General features: G+C 42.3%; 1 protein-coding gene across 3 annotated transcripts in view; it reads right to left on the minus strand.

Annotated features, from left to right (window-relative positions):
* Positions 1 to 24,222, minus strand: part of LOC119648143 (serine/threonine-protein kinase pakD-like) — a 52,952-nt gene that overhangs the window by 20,877 nt on the left and 7,853 nt on the right. The window contains exons 1-8 of one of the 3 annotated variants that reach the window (XM_038049691.1): positions 17,519 to 17,919; positions 16,918 to 17,440; positions 11,768 to 12,305; positions 11,601 to 11,706; positions 11,278 to 11,500; positions 10,871 to 11,222; positions 280 to 364; positions 2 to 167 (exon numbers count right to left, since the gene is read on the minus strand). In XM_038049691.1, the coding sequence (XP_037905619.1) occupies positions 2 to 167; positions 280 to 364; positions 10,871 to 11,222; positions 11,278 to 11,500; positions 11,601 to 11,706; positions 11,768 to 12,305; positions 16,918 to 17,314 (1,867 nt within the window). In that variant the 5' untranslated portion in view covers positions 17,315 to 17,440; positions 17,519 to 17,919. Of the gene's footprint in view, position 1; positions 168 to 279; positions 365 to 10,870; positions 11,223 to 11,277; positions 11,501 to 11,600; positions 11,707 to 11,767; positions 12,306 to 16,917; positions 17,441 to 17,518; positions 17,920 to 24,222 lie in introns of those variants that run through there. The other 2 variants (XM_038049690.1, XM_038049692.1) reach the window with 2 other exon arrangements.

Raw genomic sequence — 24,222 nt, forward strand, 5'->3', positions numbered from 1 at the left:
CTTTTCTGATTCTGCAGTGCTCGTATCAAGGCATCTTTCTCTGCTAATCGACTCTCGAGTACTTTCAAATGTGACTGTAAATCACCGACTTTGCGTTGCGCCGAGTGAACTTCTTCTAAACAGCGAAGTTTGTCGTGCTTTGCTTCAGCGATGATGCGATCAGTTTCCTGTGAAGAAAATGGTTAATTAATTATTTGATGTCCCAGTAACATAGCCAACATTTGGCAGACATTTTCCTGACCGATTTAATAAATTATGTTATTCAGGATCTTTGCTTACCTGTGAGGTTTTTTCAAGGGACAATTTCGAAGCGTTCTGTCGCAGGGCATGTTGTTCTTCTAAATGGCGGGTTTCGCTCTCCAGCCTGAAAGATAAATTGAACCACAATGATATGATGGTGAAAATAAGTTTATATTTTCTATAAATATAAAGTTCTGCTCTATATATTGATAAATGGCTTTGATTTTGCTTGATATAAGAAATGAGAATAACAATCAACTTTGACTTTAAACCGGGCAGAATCGTGAAAGCTGTATCGTTTGATATCAACAAAGCATACGAAAGAGTGGACCTACTCCTTTTTCCCGAAACTATGAAAAAAAACGTGCCATCTGACATATACCTTTGTACCCTGCGCTTTTGAAATACAGGGAGCTGAAGCTGGATGAGTCGTCGTGGTGGGTAAACAGTGGCCTACCCAAGGAAGTAAGTTTTATAACAAGCCGAGAAACCGGAAGCTTGGCGCTTCAGGTATGAAAGATTTTGTTTGCTTCTTCTTGGCGTATATTTGAGTACAGAACTATCCCTATTTTCAGATTTTTCGGTTGGGTAGTTTCTGAGAATGGGTCGGATAAAGAAGTCAACATTTTCCACCCCTCCCAATCCCCGCCTTTCAAGCAAATGTCAAAATTAAGAAATGGCATCGAAAAGTACTAATCAAGACCTTTCATTTGATACCCAACATGACTATATTTGGTGAAAAAAAATGTTATACCCCCCTTTTGCATGTATGTGGACCCCCCTACTCTCAACGTAGAAGGATATCTCCAGATCGAGATGTCTAGGCGTTCACAGTTTCTACCTGCTCACCAAATTTCGTGTCAATCGGTATAGCCGTTTCTGAGAAAACTGCGTGTGACAGACAGAAGGGCAGACAGAGAGTTCAATCATGCTGTATGCAGTCCCAGTTTGGAGAAACGCGCTGCAGGTTTTAGGCAATGCATATAAACTGAGTACGGTTTACAGAAGAACAGCCTTAAGGGTGTGTTCTGCCTTCAGGACCGTCTCAGACGATGCTACGTTCGTCACCTCGGGAATGACACCGATTGACATCCTGGCAACCGAAATGATGAACATTTATAACACCAGGTCCATTTCTCCTTTATCGCAGGTTAGAAAAGCCGAAAGGGAGAGATCCATAAGCAAATGGCAACAGCGATGGGACCCGTCAGAAAAGGGTCGTTGGACTTACAGGTTCATCCCTTCCATCGGGGAGTGGCTGGAGAGAAAGCATGGGGACATCAATTATAATCTCACCCAGTTTCTCACCGGCCATGGAGGATACCGTCAATACCTGTACAGGTTTAAATTGGACACCTCACCTAATTGTCCAAACTGCGACGGGGTCCTAAAGGATCCAGCGCACGTATTCTTCCAATGTCCTAGGTTCGTGGAAGAAAGGAGGAACCTAGAGAAAACTCTAGGTGAAATGCCACCACCAGAAAATTTTGTCCGGAATAAACTGCAAAAAGCAGAAGTGAGGAAGGCGCGGTTACGAACTCCGCGGGAAGACGGAAGGAGACCTAGCTGAAGTAAGCTAACTCCACCCCGTGATGCAATACTTAAAGGTGGTTCCACGGGGTAGGAGGGGAGTTGGGGGTGGTTTTAGTGAATAAAAATCCCACACTCTGGCGTGCCCAGGCCTGAGTCTTTTGAAGATTTCCACCTCCTTAAAACAAAAAAAAAAAAACACACAGACAGACATTGAACCGATTTTAATAAGATTTTGTTTTGCAAACAAAACCTGCACCGATCGTGGAAAAACTGCGAGAGAGGCGTTTTCAATGGTATGGTCACGTAATTCGCACTAAAGGGAAGTCGCTTACCAACATTGGTCTGAACATCGAAGTCGATGGTAAGTGACCAAAAGGACGGCCGAAATAAAAGCCTCGCGATTACATCCAGATCAGGCATTTGAAATCGGTCCCGACGAGGCGACCCCGCTTGTAAACGGGACAAAGACTGAAGGAAAAGTAGAAGATGTGAGGAGCGATGAATGCATGACAGTTCCGTGTCACAAAGCTAAAAATTCCATTGCCCTCTCTTTTTTTAAATTCGATTGAAATAAATCATTTGATGGAAAGCCCTGTATTGATAATAGTCAACTCAGAACACTCAGAATTTAATATTATTAGCAAATGTGAACTTAACCTAAAACAGATACAAAAAGGGCTGGGGAGAAGAATGTTCTTCATGAATGGGAATTCTAATACTTCACCCAAATGTCAATTATTCTCGTTAATTATGACCTGAGCATCTTATTTGTATGGCTTAGGATGCGGCAAATTCGCACGAAATTGATAATGCGTATGCACGATACTGTCCTCTATGCCGGTGCAAAATTTGGTAGTCCTAGGATGGACTTAAGGGGGGTTTTTTAGTCAATTTCTAAAAGTTGATAATATACTATTAGTATTTGAGCAGATATCAGAATGGCATGTATTTCAAGGGCTAGATTTCATCTAAGCACACCTTCCCGATTTTTTTGTCGGATTTTTGGGTTGGATAGTTTCCGAAAATGAGTCCTGCCTCACTTTAAGTCTGTACCCTTTGACTCGTTACTCGCGCAATTTGCAATTCACGTCAAAACTAATAGAAGATTCGGAAATTACTAATTGCGACTTTGCATTTGATACCCCACATGACTGTATTCGATGAAAAAATCTTTAAACTACACGTACATTTATGTCATTCACAGTATGCGTGGAATCTCATAGTTCCCATATGTCCACCAAATTTCGTTCGGATTGGTTTAGCCATTTTGAAGAAAAGTGCGTGTGACAAGCAAACGGTGAATCGATTTTAATAAGGTTTTGTTTTACACAAAATCGCAAAGAAGATGCTAATTTATGGTAATTATTTTGCGTGAAGCTGTAGAAGACAACTAGAAGCATTCTTTACCTATGAAGCCCATTCCGGTCCATACCAACTTGAGTTCACAACGGCAATATTCCCAAGAAAATATGTTAACGCGTGCAACCACCGTACCTCGAAGAAGTGAAGGTTTGTCAACTCCGACTACCATCCATACCGAATTTTTTAATGGATCAAAAGTAACAGTTGAATCTTCATATTCTTCCAAGAATTGAAAGTTTTCGGTCGCAAGCTTTATCGGGGTGGGATCGAGAGACTCCCAAATCATCCTCTAGCTTATCAGGTCATCGTTATTTTGGTAAGCCTTACGGTCGACTTTCAGGCCAGTTTTAGCAGCTAATTTCCCATCAGCGAGATTTACATGGCCACACCATCGAAGATGTCTCTCTCGTAATTTTCACCAAAACGATATAGTCCACTCAACGCAAAATATTCGTCTTCACTTCCGCAAGTTTTGTTCAGCAAAGAGTTTGTTTGAAATTGTGGATTGCTAACGAAATTTCATGCACAGGTGCATAGAAAAGGCTGAAAATAGCTTGTAGTGGGTTTGTTCTGTGAAAACAGGCATATATATAAATGGTTGCCTTTCACCCCCTGGTGAGTTATAGCGCGTCAACTACATCTGCGAGCCTTGGTTCACGATTACCTCAAATGCGCTTCAGCTCCCCACACAACTTCTCGAGGCGCTTGCACTCCTCCTCAATTGTTCTGCGTCAAGTGCCCTTAGGGCGACCCACTCGTCGGCCGTCTTAGGAGAATGGACTCCACTGTATGTCACTTCCGTCCTCCTATCACATCAGCTACGAGCACCAAGTCTATGCGCCGACCAAATTTTTCGTTTGATAATGCCAGGCCAACGTACTCCGATGATACGACCCAGACACGTATTGACGAAAGTATGGAAATTTTAAATAACAGTGGATACCATGTGCTACCCCCATATAGCAAGACAGAGAGAACACTTGCACAGAACAGTCTCAACTTGATGTTAGTCTTGAGTTTACTGCATTCCTAGATATGAAACAGGAAAGCAAAAGCGGATCTAGCGCTGTTGACATCTAATTCGGTGCCGCCGTCGGCAGAAAACACGCTTCCTAGATATGTAAATTAATTGACGCTTTCGACGCTCTGTTCATTAATGCAGATAGGGAGAGTGCTTTGACCCTTCAGGCTGAGAACTTTGGTTTTGTTGGTGTTTATCTTCAGCCCAATTTGCCTCTCTTTCCAAATTTAGAACCATTTGGCCAATTTCCATGACCCGCTGAGATGAAAGATGTTATCGTCCATTGAATTCCTCCACGTCCTTCAGCATGAAAAACGTCATCGTTCACGAAAAGAAATAATATCGGTGATAAGATGCATAAGATTGCGGACTCCGGTTTGGACCTGGACGTGACTTTTTGCGCCATTATATGTCGCTCTGATAATAGCTAATAGTTCCACCGGCATGGTCCTCCTACGTTGAGCACTCCAGACACACTCCCGGTTCACGCTATCGAAAGCTTTCTCAAAATCGTTGAAGGTCAAGTGCAACCAAGATTTAAATTCCACGCATTGTTCCAAAATGATCGGTGTGGTGTTGATGTGGTCAATGCGGGAGTATACGGAGTGGAACCCAGCTTGCTCTCTGTCGACCAAGCTTTCGAGATGTTCTTTGATGTGTTCCAGGATTATTTTAGTTATTATTTTTGCGACCCCTCCAGTTGTCACACTCGAAACGGGTACCCTTTTTAAGGTTTTGTGTGAAACAAAACCTTATTAGAATCGAGACGGTGTCTGTCTGTCTGTCTGTCACACCCGATTTATTCGGAAACGGCTGGACCGATTGACATGAAAATTGGCGAGAGTATGTAATCTGGTGTTCCCTTTACATGCAGTAAGTGGCGCCAGCTTGTGTTAAGTTTAAGGGAGGGCTCCCCATACATGTGAATGGAGGGTACACATTTTTTTATCACAGAATGTAGCCGTGTAGGGTATCAAATGAAAGGTCTCAATTAGTACTTTTCGAAACTGGTTCAATATTTGATGTTGGGTGAAACGTAGGGGAGTGAGGTCTCAAAATATGACCCCCAAAAAGTGAAACAGGTCTCGTTCTCAGAATCTATCCAACCGAAAAATCTGAAAAAAATCGCAGTAGTGCATCTCTACGAAATCTAGGCCTCAAAATATATCCGGTTCCGATATCTGCACAAATAAAGTTAATAATAGTATATTTCCACATTTTAGAAATTTACCCGGCACCCCCCTTATATTCATCCCAGAAGTACAAAATGGCATGCGTGTAATGAAGAACTGTTTGGTCAAGTTTGAAAAAAATCCAACCATTAGTAACAAAGTTATAGGGGGTGAAACTTTACAAGTTTTTGTGAATTTCGTGCACTCTACAACCTGCATGACGTCATCATCACATATCAATTCGTCAATACCACAACGAAATGAGTTCTTATGAATTGGGTGGCAGACAACTATTTTGTTTTAGTTTTTTAGTTATTTGTCCGCCAGACATGTGTGTATGTAGGTATATAATATATGCGTGTTAATGAACTTTGCGGGTAGTGCCTAATTCAGATAGATATAAGACGTAAATCGGAAATATGGGTACGATAAATTTATATACGTGCATATATGTGTACAGTATTCGGAAATAGGCAGTTTGTTTGTTTAGGGTGAGCACCCATAGATATTAGGCTGTAATATGTACGTATGTCTCATAGTTTGGAAAAATTTGAAGGATTATGTTGGATTTGTAGCGATATACGGATAGAATTATGTGCGTTGAAATTTCTTTCATAAGATAAACACAAAACCTTTATACCTGAAGCGCGAGCTTCCGGTATTCCGACTTGTTTTGGGATGATAACGATCATCCCCTTTACTGGAAAAGGTCTCGGACTCCCAAAATTTCCATACGAGTGTAAGCAGCAGATGTGCATTGACTGCAAGTGCAACCACAAATAACTCTGCCGGAAAACCATCAAGTCCAGCGCCTTTACTCCGTTTCATTGCATCGATGGTCGAAATTATGTCTCTTCTGCTTGAAGAAACAGTCCGCATCCGCATGTTACGGTGGCTAGCTATTTCATCTACAAGAGGAGCGACCTCACGGGATGTAATACAGTTAAGGACCCTGGTGAAGTGTTGTTTCCTCTTCAATTGTTCAACATCATGGATGAGAATTCGACCGTTCCTTCCCTGACCAGCGCAATAGCAAATTCCCTTTTGTCACGGCGGACACTACGCTGAACTTCCCGGAATTTCGCACGGCATCGGAGTTCAAGCGCTCACACCGGCATCACTCGTAGCGGTCAATAGAGCATTTAAACCCTTCCATTCATCGATCCGTTTCCCGATTCCGCAGTCAGCTAGATCTTATGAGGCCCCTTCGGGACGTGACCGACAACGTGTGCAGCACCCGAGAAAAGAGCATTTTTGATGGCTCATCAATATTCTCAGGCACGTTACTCAGTAGATTTGTGGTTCGATCAGCAAGATAGCACTCCGACTGTCGAGCAACAGCTGGGCCGACGTTGGACTTAGGATAGACACAACACACAAGCGAACGTAAGAGACCATCAGATGGTGATCCCTTTCATGGCCGATGTCAGCGCCTTTCTTGTTACGCATATTCTGAAGACAACTCCTAAATCTAATGCTGATCACGAAGTAGTCTATCGATTGCAAGTATGGCGTCGGTCAGTTGAAATCCAACCTATGACACTCTCTGTGCTCGAACAGTGCACCAACAGTGCATACGCTTAGCATATTGTGGTGGAAATATGCGTATGAGACGTATCGCAATCCAGGTCTTGCCAAAAGACTTGAATTTCGTGTAAAAACAGCATCCAAAGGTGATTGCTGAGGACATTTTTTCTGAATTGAATAATAACCTGACTTTCATGAAACGCATAATTATTGGTAATGAGACTCGAGTCTACGAGTTTGACATGGAGATAAGTCAACATTTCCATTGGTCGGCAAGATAGTGAGGATCGCCTTTGAGAAAGCCCTTTATGAAGAAGGGAATACTTTTCCATCGAGACAGACCACCTGGTCATTCTTCTGCGGTCGTCAACGCCAAAAATTCACGAAAGACAATTTCGAATTAATCAATCATCAAGTCTGACTGACTATTTCTCGTTCCTTTGCCTAATGACAAAGTTTAGCTTGGGGAACATATCCGTAAATATCTAATTTGCAAATCAAGACAGCTATTAAAGGGCTCACAGAGCCTTTTCATTGGAACCTTCCCCGGAAAACAAAACAACAGCAGGATCTTTTGGCTACTGAAAAGCCTTCCAGATATTTTTTCGGTTGGTCTAGGCCATAGCGAGTGCACAGTAAAATCTCCCCGTAAGGGCAGCACATTCGTCCTTCGAAAAACGAAAAAGTTTCGTCTTCAGCAATTTTGAAGAGTTATTGTTAACTCGAATTCGAGGGAAAGTAGCCGTAATGTTCATGAAAAATTCGTTCAAGAAGAATTGGATATCATCCAAAACATTGTCCTACTATCAGTATCAGAATCCGGCGGCAACACTTGGAAAATCAGAAGCACTTCGCCTAAGGATCCTCCAAATAGCCCTCGTATATATGTCAAATCTGCCGAGTTTAAACTAAAACAGAACATAATCCTCATACTGAGGATTTCCTCAGATGCACGTTAGCCAGAATGTTTGCTTCTTTGGTCTGCTGCACTATGTTAACTTGTACAACTCGCGACTGGTGCTAGCCGGAAAGTACAGAAGTTGTCTCTTAACGTCCGATCTCAGTCCAGGTCTTATCAACTCTATCAATTTGTTTTCGGTTAAGGAATTATCTAGCCGAGTGGCTAGCGAATGCACAACTTTAAGGCTGAATGAAGAACATCACAAGAGACCTTCATTCAATTGTACTCTCAATATCAATATGCTGCTCTATCTCTGAAAAGAATGCGTACGTGTGTACATAGCAAACGAACGTTGGGCAGATCACTGCCGCTGACAGTGATTGTGCCTGTTTCATGGGGATCGGTCGTCAAAAATTCAGTTTTAGATTCAATCTGAGACCGTGTTGCATGAGGCGATCATTCCATTTTTGGACAAGTTGCTCGAGATCATTTTTGCTATTAGATGCTAGGAAAACATCATCTGCATTTTCTTCTTTTTCTTTCCCGTTCACAAGCGGGGTCGGCTCGTCGTACTTTTGGAATGAACTTAAGGGGGGTTTTCCGGTAAATTTAAAAAACATGGTGTTTTTTTTTAATACCATACCGAACCGAATTGAGAGCAACTTACTCTCTCTCTTTATAGTGGCCATCCAGGAATTACGGATTGAACTGGTTGAAAAAATTCCGCCTTGAACCTAATGTTAGTTTAATATCACAACGATTTACTTTAAAATTGATTTTTCAAGAGGGTTTACTCCCTCCATTTTGCTAATATTTGAGAGCTGAAGTTCAGTAATCCGCAGGTACTTCAGATTACCTGCTCTGTAGAAATGGCTTCTATAATTCAAAGCACATATTACTTCATACAAGTCAGTTGATAGATCAGCAATCTTCTTTCTCTTTTGCAGCCTCTGTCTCGTTCAGTAGCGGATTAGACTCGTATAGATCGAATCCGGCACTCTTCTCGGTCATAGGCTTGATTCGGATGGACTCGAGAGGCTCACAAATCACCATTTACCACATCAAGTTGTCGCGGTTTCAGTTGACTTTTTGTCGTTTCCATCGAATTCGATGTTTAGGCTTAGCTGGTGAGTTCAGTCCAGCGTGAATTACATGATTATACCATCGAAGACGCCTCTTTAGCAATTTTTTCATGACGGGTGCAAACTCATCTACCGCAGATCAGATCTGATCACTACTGATCCAACAAAACATCTTTGTCGTCATTACCGCGAGGCGGCGTTCATTGTCTGGTGGCCGGCCAACATTCAAAATTATGGAGGGCAACAGGACGAAGAGCACAGCGTCGAACCACTTATGGAATGACGGTTCAGCCAAGTTGCACTGATGACTTGACAACCATTCATAATCATTTAAAACAAAAGTTTCAGATTATATGTCATTTAAGCTATTTAGTCGGCAGCATTATACATGCATGCAGCTTGTGAATATTACGTTGATAAACGAAGAGAATCAGAGTGGGGTTATTCAGCGGACTAGGAATCTTCCTTTAATTGACCTCGTTTAATCTTTCTTACATTTCCTCCCTCCTTTAGGAAAGGTGCTACTGTCCATGAACTTTCCCATCTCGCCTAAATTAAGCAGTATAAAGTGCGATGCGAATTCCGATTGAAAGTAATGTCGATGAGCAAATAAAAGTCTAACCAACTGCACTTGGGCTTCGAATTCGATTGTTTAATCTGAGTAAATCTTGTTCTAAGTGGAAGCAGACCAGATCTTTCTTAGATATCGTCAAAATCGGTGAACCAAATTGTAGGCATTATCCAACAATCATCCCTAATGACGAGTTTTTCGAAAACGAGCGAGAAATATAATTATTTTGCATTATTTAACGGAACATCATTCTCCGATGTAGCTTGATGTTTCCTCTCTCCCTACATTGTAACTCGAAAAATACTCATCCTATCCCAAATTCAATTTTTCTCGTTTGGAATCTAATCTCATTTTTTCAAATACATAAACGAAAAGGTTATTGTTTCCCAAAGAGGTAGAGGAGGACACTCCTCAGAAGCCCGGTGACAATACCTATCATCCAAGCAAACTGCACAGAGTAGATTTTTCTTCCGGCACATATTCGATCTTCTTCGGTCACTTGCAAGAGAAAAATTCTGCGCATTTACTTTGCTGTTAGTGCTGTGTATGTGATGCAGTGCATTGGTGTGCGGCCACGTGGTCGGAGCAATGACTACGAGCACAGCTATTTATGACTTGCCACATTGGATGAGGAAACACAAGAAAATTATGTAGGCGCCATCAGGGCACGAGCCAGTAAGCTACCTGGTACCTTCCACGTTCTACTGCTCCACCCTTGCTGTAAGTGAAGATCTTGATTTTTTGCGTATGATCCGATCTGCCTCCCTGAATCAATATTTTGCTGTAATATTTTCTTTTCGCGCCCATCGAAGGTTCAGCGACCAATTTTTGTTGCTATACTCCCTTCCACGATGAAGATAGCAAAAGAGGTCTATCTGCAGATGCATATGCCTTTCGACTCTGAACTTTCAACGTTCGGTAAAAGTGAAAACCTCAATTTCTTGTAATGACACAACTCTGACATTTTCATTGACCATTTCATTCTACCTTACTGTGCCGATAATTAGAACCAGTAATGACACTAATTCTATCCCCAAAAATTATTGTTGCGTCTGAAAAAGTAAGATTGAAACGATTTTCGAACAATACACATTTCATACCCAGGACTAGTTTTCGAGTTAAAGATTTCGAAGCAAACACTACCGTAGAAACTGTCGGTCACGTAGCTCCGTAAGGCAGAGAGGAGGTAGTGTTTGATAAATTTACTTCCGCCATAGCAAACGAATCCGTCAACAAACAACCTTTTTGAAAAATTTAATATTCCCCCAAGAAAAAGAGTGATTCACAGACCACGAGAAAGGAGTACTTTGCTCTTCAAAATTAGCGCAGACCATTCTATCCTCAAACAAAAAAAAAATGAAATCCTTGTTTCCAGTTTCCAATTTGTTCATAACTTTTACAGTCCCAATTATTTTCATCGCAATTACATGCAAAAAATATTCTCAAAAATTAATCACTCACCTCATAATCTGACTGTTCTTCTCCTGTAGCTGCCACTTAGAATCACTATTTGTACTGCTACCACTTCGATTTGAATCCTTACTCAATTCAGTCTCATAATCTAATCGCACTTTACAGTCATTCTGTTTAGCCTTGTTCGCACCACACAATTGTGTCAAACGATCAATACAGATTTGTTTTTTACGCAATTCCTCCTCCAATCGACGAATATTCCGTTGTGCATTAGTCAATGCCGTATCCAAAATTCCAATATGTGTTCGTTGCTCCTGTAATGTTTCTTGTTGCGCGGCCAACTCTATGTCCTGTCGCTCTTTTGCGGCGCATAATTCTTTATCTGTAAATTTTGAGGGAGCTTGTGTTGAGTTTCGGATAAACTCTAAGTGGAAAGAAGGTTTCAGAATACTTACTTTGAGAGAAAAGTTGAGCAATGAGAATTTGATGTTCGGATGGTGCCAGAAGTTGGGATTGGAAAATGTCAACTTGATCTTTCAGTGCCCTGTTCAGTGTTTGTACTTTCTGCAAGTTTTCCTGTAATCGCATACGTGCCACTCTTTCTAGTTTCTCGCGCCGATCACATGATTGAACTAGCTCTTCGTACACTCGATAAACTTTTGCAACTTCTTCTTCGAGCTGTTGAGATGATTTAAATGGAATTAATCACGCATAAATGGAAACAATTATGGTTTATACAGTCCCTCCAAAATTACCCCATTCACTTCTAGGAAATTACCTTTTGTGTCTTAGCGACTTTCATGTTGCACATGATCAGCTGCTGCTTCAGCATTGTGTTTTCTTTGAGAAGAGCATTTACTTTATCTGCATCAGTGGTTGGAAGCCTATACAAATAACAGTTCAGCATTATATTCAACAAATTAAGAAATTTATTTAAAATCATACTTTGTAAGGTCCGGTTGGCTTTTACTTTTCGATTTGTTTGGTGATTCCGGTTCTTCCATTATCCATTCAATTCCCTGATTATCCTTGGTCTCATGAGGTTCAGAGTTTGTCTTGTGACCGGTATTGGTTCGATTCTTAGCCGGTAATTTTATTTCATTTGCCAAATGCTTCAGTACGTGACTCTGATTCAAGTAGTCATCGGGAATTTCAGTTATCTCCTGCATACCCGGCTCACCATATGATCTTGGTCGTTCCTTTTTCGTCATTGGTGGTGGACTGGGGTAATCACGATTTGCAATCGAATACATGCTATCGTCATTATGAATGATCAATGTATTGTAAGAGCAGGTGGAGACATCCATCGATGAACGATTTGAATTGACCTCTTTTAGGGAATTACGATTTGACGTGTTTGTTCCATTGTTGGGTTGAGCGAATATTGGGTTGCGAGCTTCCGAAAGTGATCGGTTACTGGATGCGTATCTTGTTGAATCTGTTGAGACATTTGAGGAGAATCGCTGTTCTGGACCAAAACGACCTAAATGGATAATTGGAAAACAAACCTTTATTTACACTAATAAAAGGGCGCTAAATTGAAGATTACACTATCAAATTAGAGTAAAGACCAGGTTGTGGAGGAGTAAAGGATAGCTTCAGACTGGATGACTGTAGGCCACCGGAGCGTCTCAGGGAGCTAGGCGTTGAAAGTGCAGGAACTTTGTAGTCTCACAGATTACTCATTGGCAGTTAGGTGTAAAATACGCCACCGTCTACTGGGTAGAAGGAAAGACTTAAGGTGTCTAATGAGGAGAAGAAAAAGAACTTAAGGTGCGGTGCGGATAACCGGCGGGAGCCGTCTTGGTGACTGAGTCGGGCTCCCGTAATGGATAGCACGTCGTCGAAACCATAAATTGCCGGGCGGTTCGACATCTAGGTACCACGATCACTAGGAGAATGGCTCCACTAGTTCCACCTGTTTCGCCATATTCTGTGGCGACCACTTCAGCAGGCCGGGCAAGATACAACATCTCACCATCCCTTTTAGCACCAAAAATTCGTCGAATCTTTCCCGCAATACGCACACGTAACTGTACCGCTTGTTACTCGTAACGACACAATCCCGGCCTTCATTGGTCAGCATGTTCGACTTGCGGTCATCGCGGAAACTAGTGACCAGATGTCGATGGAGGTAGAGGTGGTGCAGTATTCGCCGAAGTACTCTTCCTCAACGTCTGACTAAAGACCTCGCTGAGGAATTTTCGTCTGAAATGTCGGCGCGACTCACTAAAACAAATCAACACAATCAGACGGGCCAAGGATAAAATGCAGAGGGTTTGCCGAAACTATGAGACACAATGAGACACTCAGTTGAAATTCTAGACACACTGAAGTACAAGTTTTATGTTGTATGTTGTCGGTTGCGACTTTGCAACGAAAGTCACTCCAGATGCGTGCAGAAGGCAACGAATGCGAGGAACCAGCGATACTTTCTCAAAGAGTATCAAGAGAACGCAATTTTCGATACTCAAAGCAAGAGAATATTAGGGTGGAATTCAGGGGTTACTGTTGAAGGTACCCGCCATGCCACTATGACGTGAATTTTGCGGAGGTTACCGAAGAGGAGATTCGTTGAGCCATGAAGAGCTCGAAGAATTGAAGAGGCCCCAGTTCGGATCGGATACAGATTTTCTGGTACAGAAAGTTCACGCATAGCATAAATAAGGTCATTTGTCGGCCGGAGGAATTTTCATCTTTCCTCACTTCGGGAATCACCTACCTTATCCCTAAGACGAGCCCGGTGCAGAACCCCACAGGCACAAGGCTGATCACTTGCTTAGCAACCCTCTACAAGTCCATAATGTCCATTATAAACGAATGGGTCAATGTGACCCTCGAGACCGAGAAGTAGAAATGCTGCCGAATTGGGTCAGTGTGTTCCAAAAAGCACTCGATAGTGGTAGAATATGTAAAAGGAATCTCTTTAATTACAAATCGATGTCTTCCGAATATACCGGCAGCCATGGAAGAGTGGCATACCATTTTGTCAGTGCATTTATCTGAGAGTACCAGAGCACCTGCATAAGGACAGGCATCTTCCAGGGGGATTCATTGAGTCCTCTTTGGTTTTCTTGGTTACTGAATGATGCTAGAGGACATGGTTTCGCAATCAAATATGGCCTACGTGCTAAGTGCGAGCTAACCCACTTGATGTAATAAGATGCTGGTACTGATAACCATCTTAGAAGTCTGTTGAAAATAGGAGACATGTTCAGCCATGACATTCAAATGGAATGTGGTCCATACAAATGTCGGTCTTCACGAGCCGCATGCCGGACATACCATTGGTGACCTCCATATCAAAGCTAAGGCCGAAACGGACCTATACAAATAACTAGGAATTCTACAAAGTATCCATGTTCGAGTCGGTGATCTGAGGGATGCTCTTCTCTGCGAATTCCTGCGATGTGTAAAGCTGGTGCTGAAATCGCATTTCTCGGAAGGAATAAAATAAGCGCATCAAGAAGACTACACACAGGTGGAACAAATCAAATTTTTAGGGGGCACGAAATATCAGGTAGGTACGAGGCAGCTAACTGACCCGCGGCCCTTGAGGTTCATGTTTCCGTGAATCAGTGTATAGATAGCATCTAGATGGTTTTCTTATGTGTGTTTCCCTATCGCATATAGCAAGCCATAAACAGCTGTTCAATGTCATGTGCTCGCAACCACGTGGCCGCACTCCAATGCGCTGGACCACATACACGGCACTAACACTAGAGTAAATGCGCGAAATTTATCACGAGCAAGTAATCGAAGAACGTCGAAGATGTGCAATGATTTGCTTTCATCATACAAATTCAAGCAATGCGCCAGAAGGTAGATCTCCTGTTTGTAGTCTTCTTGAGGTGCACCAAGGGTAAGGCCATCCCTTCACTTTCGAATTTTTTCGGAATATTACCGTGTTCGAAGACCGATTTGGAAAACGTCCAACGGCGAATACAGATTACTGTATCCAATTTCCGAATATTTTGTAGTGTCGTGTGCGATTTCCATATAGTCAACTGAATTGACTGGTAGGATTTTTCAGTTTTGGTTTGTATTCACCTATTAATATGCCAAAACATGAAGTTATTTGCAGTTGGCTGCTGCGCTAGTGCAATAAGTGCATGCCGCGTCGTGGCAGTTGTGGGGAATGTACATAGTATAGCCATGAGTTCTGCCAGTCAATGCGTATAGCGAGAAATGTTAGGCCGCCGAAACTGGTAACACTGCGCACGGAGAGTACCTAACCATATCCCAGTTCCGCCAGACTTTCAGGTTCCGAAGGTTAGTAGCGCGTGAACGAAAACACCATGAAGTTCGGTAACTACGAAAAAAGAATCGCGATTACTGCTTTGCACCAATGTGGGAATACGCCGAAAAAGATTCATAGTTTGGTTAAAAAGCTACCGGTAAACGAACGATCTTTTTTTTAAGACATTAGTTCGATACCGCGAAACAGCTGATGTGGTTGACAGGCCGCGGGAGCGCCGCCGCGCTCCGTACATCGCCCGAATGTCGTGCATGCTATGCGTGAGCGTGTTCGTCGCTCCTCTCCGCAAGTAGAAACAAATGTCGGCAGAAATGGGCGTTTCAACTCGAAATATGAGTCGTATTTTACGAGAAGATCTCGGTCTCGGTTCGGACCTGGTGTACGTTAGTCTTATTTTAATATCAAAACTGAAACAAATACGGCGAACTCGATGTATCGCTCTTCTGCAACGATTTCCCGGTAAAAAATATCGCAAAATTCTATTTTCTGATAAACAAATTTTTTCCATCAAGGAAAAATTTAACCGACAAAATGATCAAATATATGCTCAGAATTGTTACGAAGCCAAAGGAAATGCTCCGCGAGTCCAACGTCGTAACCATCCGACTTCTGTCACGGTATGGTGGGGCGTCTCATTTCACGGAGTAACTGATATAAATTTCTTAGAGGCTGACGGCAAAACCAATGCGAGCGTGTACAAAAAAATGTTAGAGGATGTAGTCGAGCCATTAAGTGAATCTCTATTCGCTGGAAAGCCGTGGTGCTTCCAACAGGACTCGGCCCCCGCTCACAAAGCCAAGATAATTCAGCAATGGTCAGTGGCCCATGTTCCTGACTTTGTAACCTCGGAAGAATGGGCCTCAGGCAGCCCAGATTTGAATCCTCTGAACTACAGCTTTTGGACTAATTTAGAGGAGACAGCCTGTGATCGAACTTGGAGAGTTTTGGAGAGTTTAAAGGCCAACATCGTGCGTGCAGCTCGAGAAATGCCGCTTCGTACCGTACGTGAAGCGATCGATGCGTGGCCTCACAGACTTCGGAACTGTATAGCTACTAACAGCGGCAATTTTGAATATTTTTTTTTTCATTTGGAAGCTCTATGTTTTCCTTTTTTAATGGTGTACTTTTTGATCGATTTGGTTTATTACTTCGTGAGAAATAAAGATTTGTTTGACTGACAGAACTTATGGCTATACTATGTAGTGTCACGTAGCGTAGATGCGGTCGTACCTTTATACACCTGAGTAGAAACAGAAGTGGGAGTGGAGTGGGGCAAGAATCGCGAGGTGGAACCAGTGAAGGTCAAGGCGCTTGGTCGGAAAGGTGTTATTCATCACGATTTTCTCAATGATCGACCCACTATTAATGGACGGTATTAGTGTGAAATGCGAGATATTTCGAAACTGGCATTTCGGCGAAAAAAACGAGATAAAATCTGTCAGAAGCGGGATTCTTCATTGTGCCAACGCAACGAAACAAACAAGTGCAATACATTGACTTGGAAACCTTAAAACATCCTTCCTTCAGTGCGGACTTGTCTCCCTGCGATTTCTATCTTTTTGAGTCACTTGGAGGACAGCAATTTGACGACAACACGGCAGTGGAGCATTGCGCTCCCTCGTGATTGTTACCCCGATCTGACACAGGTACTCATTCAGAGTGGGTCGACTGGTAACAAGCATTCGATCACGATACAAGCCTCTCTGCCGTCAGTAAGATTGGAACCACGACCTTCCGCTATGAAAGCCTGTCGCTCTAACCAAGATTCAAAATGTATAAGACATAATCCAAATTCAATATATTGAAAATATGAAGTGAAATGCATTTTCCCACTCACCTTTATTTTCGTTCGCTGCAGTCACAGTCTCTTGTAAATTCTCCTGTCCTTGCGGCTCAACTCGCGGCGTATGCTTCAATACGTAACGTTGCTCCATTGATAAGTTTTCTGTAGATGTCGAGATATCAGTTTCTGATCCTGACAAACTATTGGTTGTTGTGAATTGGTTTCTGGTCGTCGGTGCTGTTGACAACGGTGATGAAGTCGACGACGATGTCGACTTTTTGTTGAACGTATTATTGTTGCTACTATTATTATTATTGTTTATATTGTTGCCTTGTTGCGGTTGAGGCTGTAGGTTTTTCGTAACAATTGTTGTAGGCGATAGATTGCCGTTATTTGGTGGCGACGAAGAGGAGAACGATGAAAAACGTAGTCCCGTTGGATGTGACGACATTCTTTTCCGTACAACCAAGCAACGATATGCAGTTTAAAACTACTTAAGGCACTGAATTAAGGCACTCGTTATCGGAGTATCGGTTTTACGGGTGCATTATTTCATTGCATCCAAGTTAAAAAGTATCTGAAATATTTGATGGAGAAACATGTAATAAGCTTTTGTTACGGCAGAGCGCGATCAACAACAGTGTCACATTCACACCTTTACTCAAATCAAATTAGCGATATTCAAATTTTTATTCACTTGAAATATTCGCCTAAATGTCTCGCTTACTTAACACCTCAATAGATATTGGCTACGTTCAAAAATTGCCAACTCCCATTATCAGCAACATTCCAATGAACAGACAACCTCTTAACGGGTGTAAAGATAATACAAAATTTAATACGAAAGCAAAAATAGAAATGCCTTCGTACCGAGATAACCGTATCAGTGAAGTTGCCAAATCAAATAGTGCCGAACCATATTCGAAATAAAATGATTACCAAAGAATGTCAAAGAAATACTTAAGCCGAACTGGAATCGCAATTTAAACAATTTTTTTTTCCAGTTTCATTAGCGGCCGAAAAAATGCCTGAATCATCATCATTGCGATTGGAAATTAAGTCGATCGACTTGACTAACCCAGTCTGATTTGCGCCACTAACTATTATACCGGGCATATGACTTGATCTTATCGGAAGATACTTTGAATTTTGTGGAAACTTTGCCGCACAATCGAGTTCCGTGCGGGTGGAATGTGGGTGTGAGCAGGTTATTCCGAGTTTATCTATGCATTAAGATTGCTCATATATGGTGATGTGTGAATGAGGTTGCTAGGGATCAATTTTGATATGAGAATATAAGCTGCAATCATACAAGCAACTCCGCCATGCTATTAACATAGTATGCTGGTGCTAAGCTCAGGTAAGGGAGGAGCGTTTGAGGCAACGTATTTTGTACTATCCTCAGTAAAACAGAAATAAAATGCTGAGATCAGGGAAAGAGATAAATAGAGTATAGTTGGAGTTATTCCACTATGCTAAATCCTACCTGATCTCTCTTGGTGACAGGTCCCGCGACAGGCCGACCAAGGAAATGCATACAATGTCGTTACAAACATGATGATCGGATATAGTCAGAAGCCTCGGAGAAATGCTAGGGCGTCCACCTCAGTCGACGCGGAAGGACGGGCCCCGGTCCTGTCGAGAAATGGGCAAGGGGTTTTGACGCATGGACGGCATCAGGACGTAAGAAAGTTAGTCCGAACAAAATGAACAAAACAAATACGTGTCCGCGCGCTAAATGTTGTTTCCCTAACTGGAAAGACCGAGGAACTCGCAAGAACCCTTCCGAAAAGGCGCATTGATATCTGCGCTCTGCAAGAAACCCGATGGTCTGGTGCCAAAAGTTGCGACATTGAACGCGAACGCAGTAGAAATGGCTATAAATTTCTCTATTTTGGTAGCCCAGAAGGTTTCCGTGATACTATTAAAGAAGTGATACTATTAAAGAAATGATTGGCTGATGAAGCTCACCATTATATCAGCTGATCGCACTATTCACTTCTTCACCGCGTACGCACCACAGACAGGTCGACCTGATGCCGAGAAAGATGCCTTCTGGCAACTTCTCGATGAAAAGACTTGTCACGTGCCTGCTGACGACTATATTATCATTGCCGGCGACCTTAATGGTCATGTGAGTGAAAAGGCAGACGAGAACAGGTGCCACGGGGGAAAGGGGTTCGGAGCGCACAATGAGGGTGGGGAGCGTATAATCGATTTTGCGGACACCCATGACCTTGTACTTATGAATACATGGTTCATCAAACGATTGTCTCATCCTCCTATATTTTATAGTGGGAACAGTAAAACGCAAATAGACTATATTCTCATAAGACGCCGACATTTTACCATTATCACTGAAGCCGTTCCCTATGAGGCCATCGCACCTCAACATCGGCCGTTGATTGCCGTCCTGCCACCGATAAAACGGCGTCAGGAACGCACTGGCCCGCGACGCATTAAATGGTGGCGATTTCGTGAGAAGAAAGCAGAAACGATCTCACTGACACGATTACTGACCATTACGAATGTGGAAGAATCATGGGACCAAATGAAAGACACGATCCATAAAGCGGCCTCTGCAACCCTCGGGGTCAACAAGCTGGCTAAGCGGTACATCAACCGAGATATTTGGCTTTGGAATGACGATATTGACATGAAGATCCGTGAAAAGAAACCACCAATTTCTCGACGATAACGCTTGCGAATTGGCAAATTTATAAGAATGCCAACCGGGAAGCAAAGAAAGCAGTCGCTGTCACCCGGGCGAACCATTACAAAAATCTTTACAATAAACTGGACACTCAGGATGGATGGAGATGTATCGACTTGCTAAAAGTCGTAACGAACGTACACAGGATATCGAACACTTCTGTTGCGTTAATGACAAGAACGGTACCATGCTTACCAACCGTCGAGTCGCAACGGATAGAAGGCGAGAATACTTCGAGCTGATCAGTTGAAGAAGAATTTGCTCATCTTCCACTTCCACAATCATTGCCCACATTTGGACCAGCTCCACCTGTCAGCGCAACTGAAGTCGAGGAGGCAATAAAATGAATGAAATCGGGGAAAGCCACAGGACCTGACGACATCGCATCTAAGCTCTGGAAGGCGAAGAACTGGGTCCCAACACTATGGCTCAGTGAATTTTTTAATCGGGTTATTCAAGAAGGAAGAACACCATCTGACTGGCAAGAAAGTACCACTGTTCCAATATGGAAAAAGAAAAGTAATCCAACAGAATGTTCAAATTACCGTCCGATCCGGTTACTTTCCCATACTATGAAGATTTTTGAACGCATTCTTGACAACCGTATCCGCGAAATCATTGAAATTACCGTGAATCAAGCCGGATTTGTCAAAAACTGCGGAACTACTGACGCAATACACGCTGCGCGGTTACTCATGGAGAAACACCGTGAGAAGCATCGCCCTCTTTACATTGCCTTTCTGGATCTAGAGAAAGCATTTGACCGTGTACCACACGAACTCATCTGGTATGCTTTACGACAACACTTGGTGCCAGAAGAACTCGTGCGCTGGGTACAATTGCTCTATCACGATCCGAAAAGTAAAGTTCGAAGTATGGCGGGTGTATCAAAACCGTGTCTCTGTTGGTGTTCATCAAGGAAGCGCCCTCTCACCACTCCTCTTTGTTCTTGTTATGGACACCGTCACAAGGGATATCCAACATCTAGCGCCCTAGACACTGCTTTGTGCAGATTATGTTTTCCTCGCATCTAATAGTAAAAATGATCTCGAGCAACTTGTCCAAAAATGGAATGATCGCCTTATGCAACACGGTCTCAGATTGAATCTAAACAAAACTGAAGTTTTGATGGCCGATCCCCATGAAACAGGCACAATCAGTGTCAGCGGCAGTGATCTGCCTAGAACTGAGCGATTTAAATACCTCGGATCAACGCTATCAGCCAATGGGGAACTGCATTATGAAATTGCTTCACGTATTAACGCAACCTGGATGAAGTGGCGTTCCACAACTGGTGTTCTTTGTGGTCGATGTATCAACGAACGTCTCAAATTTTAATTTTACTGTAATGTCGTCCGTCCTGTCGCTCTCTATGGTTCTGAGTGTTGGCCAACTATAAAAGACAATGAACGGCGTTTTGCGGTAATGGAGACGAAAATGTTACGTTGGACTAGTGGCGTGACACGTTTTGATCACATCCGAAATGAGAATATCCGCGATCGTTATGGGGTTGCACCGGTCGTGGAAAAATTGCGAGAGATGCATTTTCGATGGTATGGTCACGCAATTCGTGCTAACGAGAATTCACTTGCCAAGATTGGTCTGATCATCGAAGTTAATGGTAAACGACCAAAAGGCAGACTGAAACAACAGTGGCTTCATACGCTGGATGGGGATTTAAAAGCCTCGATATTGCACCCAGATCAGGCGTTCGATAGAGCCAAATGTCGAAACCGATCACGACGAGCCAACCCCGCTTGTGAACGGGACAAAGGCTGAAAAAAAGAACAAGAAACTGCAATCATACAAAGCGGTGGGGCTGGATTGATATCAAGGAGAAGTTTATCACGCGGGTATCATAGAATGAACCATGGTATTATCAGCATATATCCAGGTTAAAGCAATTCAAACATGACCTCTTTTCCCTTCATTCATTTTCTTTGTTATTCATCCAATCAACCATAATCTATGTTCTACTCGATTACAGTTTAACAGCGTTCTACTTCGTAATTATGTTATCAGCGCACACAAGTTGTTTTTAATTCTTTAGCTCTTCCTAAAACCAACTGAAAATTACCAGAAACACAATTGATGCAACGATTATTTCTGGGAATTCGAACTCTGGTTAAAATCAGAACCAACCGAGACCTAATGGCGTTGTACTTTACCATATGCTTGCATTCAACCGTAACAAACGGGCTGCTAAATTAGTCATTTAACGCAAAACATTCCATTCGTATGAGGCATTCAGGAATGCCGGTAACGTTGGAAACTTCACACAATCAATTACCGGAACAATCATAATCGCTTACTCGTGTGTAAAATGAAACGTACAATGTTAATGGAAGAGCAGCAAAAAAAAGATAGAGCATTTGGTAAATATCTTCATGTTGATCCCAAACCGTATTGTTTGTTAAGATTTTGCTTTGGATACTTAACGCGATAGAAAGTTGAATTACCTAATGGTTTTGCATTTTTTTCAGAATACTGGTGAATGGGAATAATTTCGGACACAAGCGGGAAACGAATATGTAACTTGATTGGAAGAAGTTCAAATGGCAAAAAAACAATATTTAAATCGTACTATGTTTCGCCTTTTACTTGGACTGTATAAAAATCTGTCTTGGAACTGTCTAAAAATCTGAAGCATGTTGCTTAATAGCTTCCTCCGTAGCTAGAAGCCACTTTCAACTTTCCCACGAATTTGGAGTTTGATCTGAGAGATAAAGATCACAAACTTAAACCAGATTCTAATGAAGACCGGACTAAACTTCAGAATCGGCAACTAGATATTATCTAGAATAGGATGTATCTGCAGATGTCTCGTTTTGTAAATGCGTAAAAGACGAGAGTATGAAGAAGGATTTCCATGCCTTGTTCAAAAACCGGGTAACCATCATAAAAGACGCCCCATAGGCTTGCTCCGGGACTGATAACAAAATCAAAATAAAAACCAGTTGTAGGTAAATAAACCACACGCGCCTGCTGCAATCAACAGCTTCTGGGGTTATCAAGAAATTCCAACTCCACTTTGCTTTCCTTAAAAAAAAACCAGAAAAAAATCAACAAAATTTTGATATCCCTCCAGACGAATTGATATTACGTACCACTCTCCATTGACTCTAATTAGCGGTATCCGTTGTCCAAATGGTTTAAAGAATCTGACGCACATGTACCCGCAGATCTCTGTTGGACCAATGTTTTTTGATACCTTCCCTGGCAAGTTTCTGAGGAAGTACCTGAAAGCATTCTTTATAAATATAAATACCGGTTTGCCTTCAACGATTACAGCACCGCACATTTTATGACACCACAAAAACCCAGTAGTATTTATCGTGAATGCTTTTCTTCTCTCAACTATTTTTATATATGCCGTGTGTGCAGATGTTTTGGATGCCATCTCATCTTGTTTGATGATAGTATCTCGTGCAAGGTTATTTGGAATTTTGTTCCTTCTCGAAAATTGAATTGATTGCACGAGTAAGTGGATGGACCTTTCAATTATGTTCTTGAAGAGGTTTTGTTTTGGAGTTTTTTTTCAAGAATGTTTTGATTCAATTTAGTTTTCTCTTTTAGCTTTTGTCCGGAATTGGCAGCGGAGTCAATCCTTTCCGACATATTTAACATCGTAAATGAACTTTTGGTAACGTAAACGGATCTTCAAGCAATCGCTGCCGACCAGCCTATGGTTTCCTGTCGACTTAGACCTTCAGACCTACTTTTCCTGGCGAGCTATTATGAACCCAAATAACGACTGCACCTTCCTCTTTGATCCGGTACTCTGAGGTGGTCAGACAGCAACCCTGTCGACCAAGTGGCCAAAAAGAACCTCTACGTGGTGGCACTGGAAAACGCGGTATTCACATTGACTTGCTGGTCGTGATGCAGTAAGCAAATATTCCAAGACCATTGGCGATCATACGCGAATCTGTACGAGGACTCATCTGCAGTCACCACGGAGCCTTATCAGAGGTTATTTGGTGCCATGGGAACCAGGATCGCCCCCCGAGTTCATAGGTTTCAGGAGTGAGCCTGCACTCAGTATAAACTGGTACCGTTAGACTTGTCATAACCGGGTTCTGATGATGGCTACCAAATCAATCCTTACCTTAAGAAGGGCATGGAGTTAGACCGACATGACGGGTATTCACGTTAAACCACGTGGACCTAACTTCTTCTTTGGACTCACCCAATGCACCAAGATGGTCTGCATATTTGCGATAGAAACAAATCTTCAAACAACATCGATCCAATTAGTGGAATCGATGATTAACCCGCAAGGGAAAACTACTTACCCTCCTCTGAAGTTCCAGATAAGTTCCCAAAAATTGGGGGATTTTTCAAGGCTCTTCGAGAAAGGTTTCATATTGTTGGGTTTTTAATGGTTAATGCAAACCCTTTAGAGACTTGAACAAATTAATTAACTCCAATGCATTCCAAGGACCACATGTTTGACAGAATAACCCGAGACAGCAGACCAGAAATATCTCTGAAGTTCCATTCACTTCCATACTGGTTGAACTATCTTTTTCGCAACAAGAACCTAAACATAATGCGCAAAATGGGCCCATCTGTCAGTTTTCCTCAGCCATCTTTCCGACAACTGTTGTCCATAAAGGGCTCTGTTCGAGCATCTATGTAAAGTT

The sequence above is a fragment of the Hermetia illucens genome, chromosome 2 (assembly GCF_905115235.1).
Source record: "Hermetia illucens chromosome 2, iHerIll2.2.curated.20191125, whole genome shotgun sequence".
In the NCBI taxonomy this organism is placed as follows: domain Eukaryota; kingdom Metazoa; phylum Arthropoda; class Insecta; order Diptera; family Stratiomyidae; genus Hermetia; species Hermetia illucens.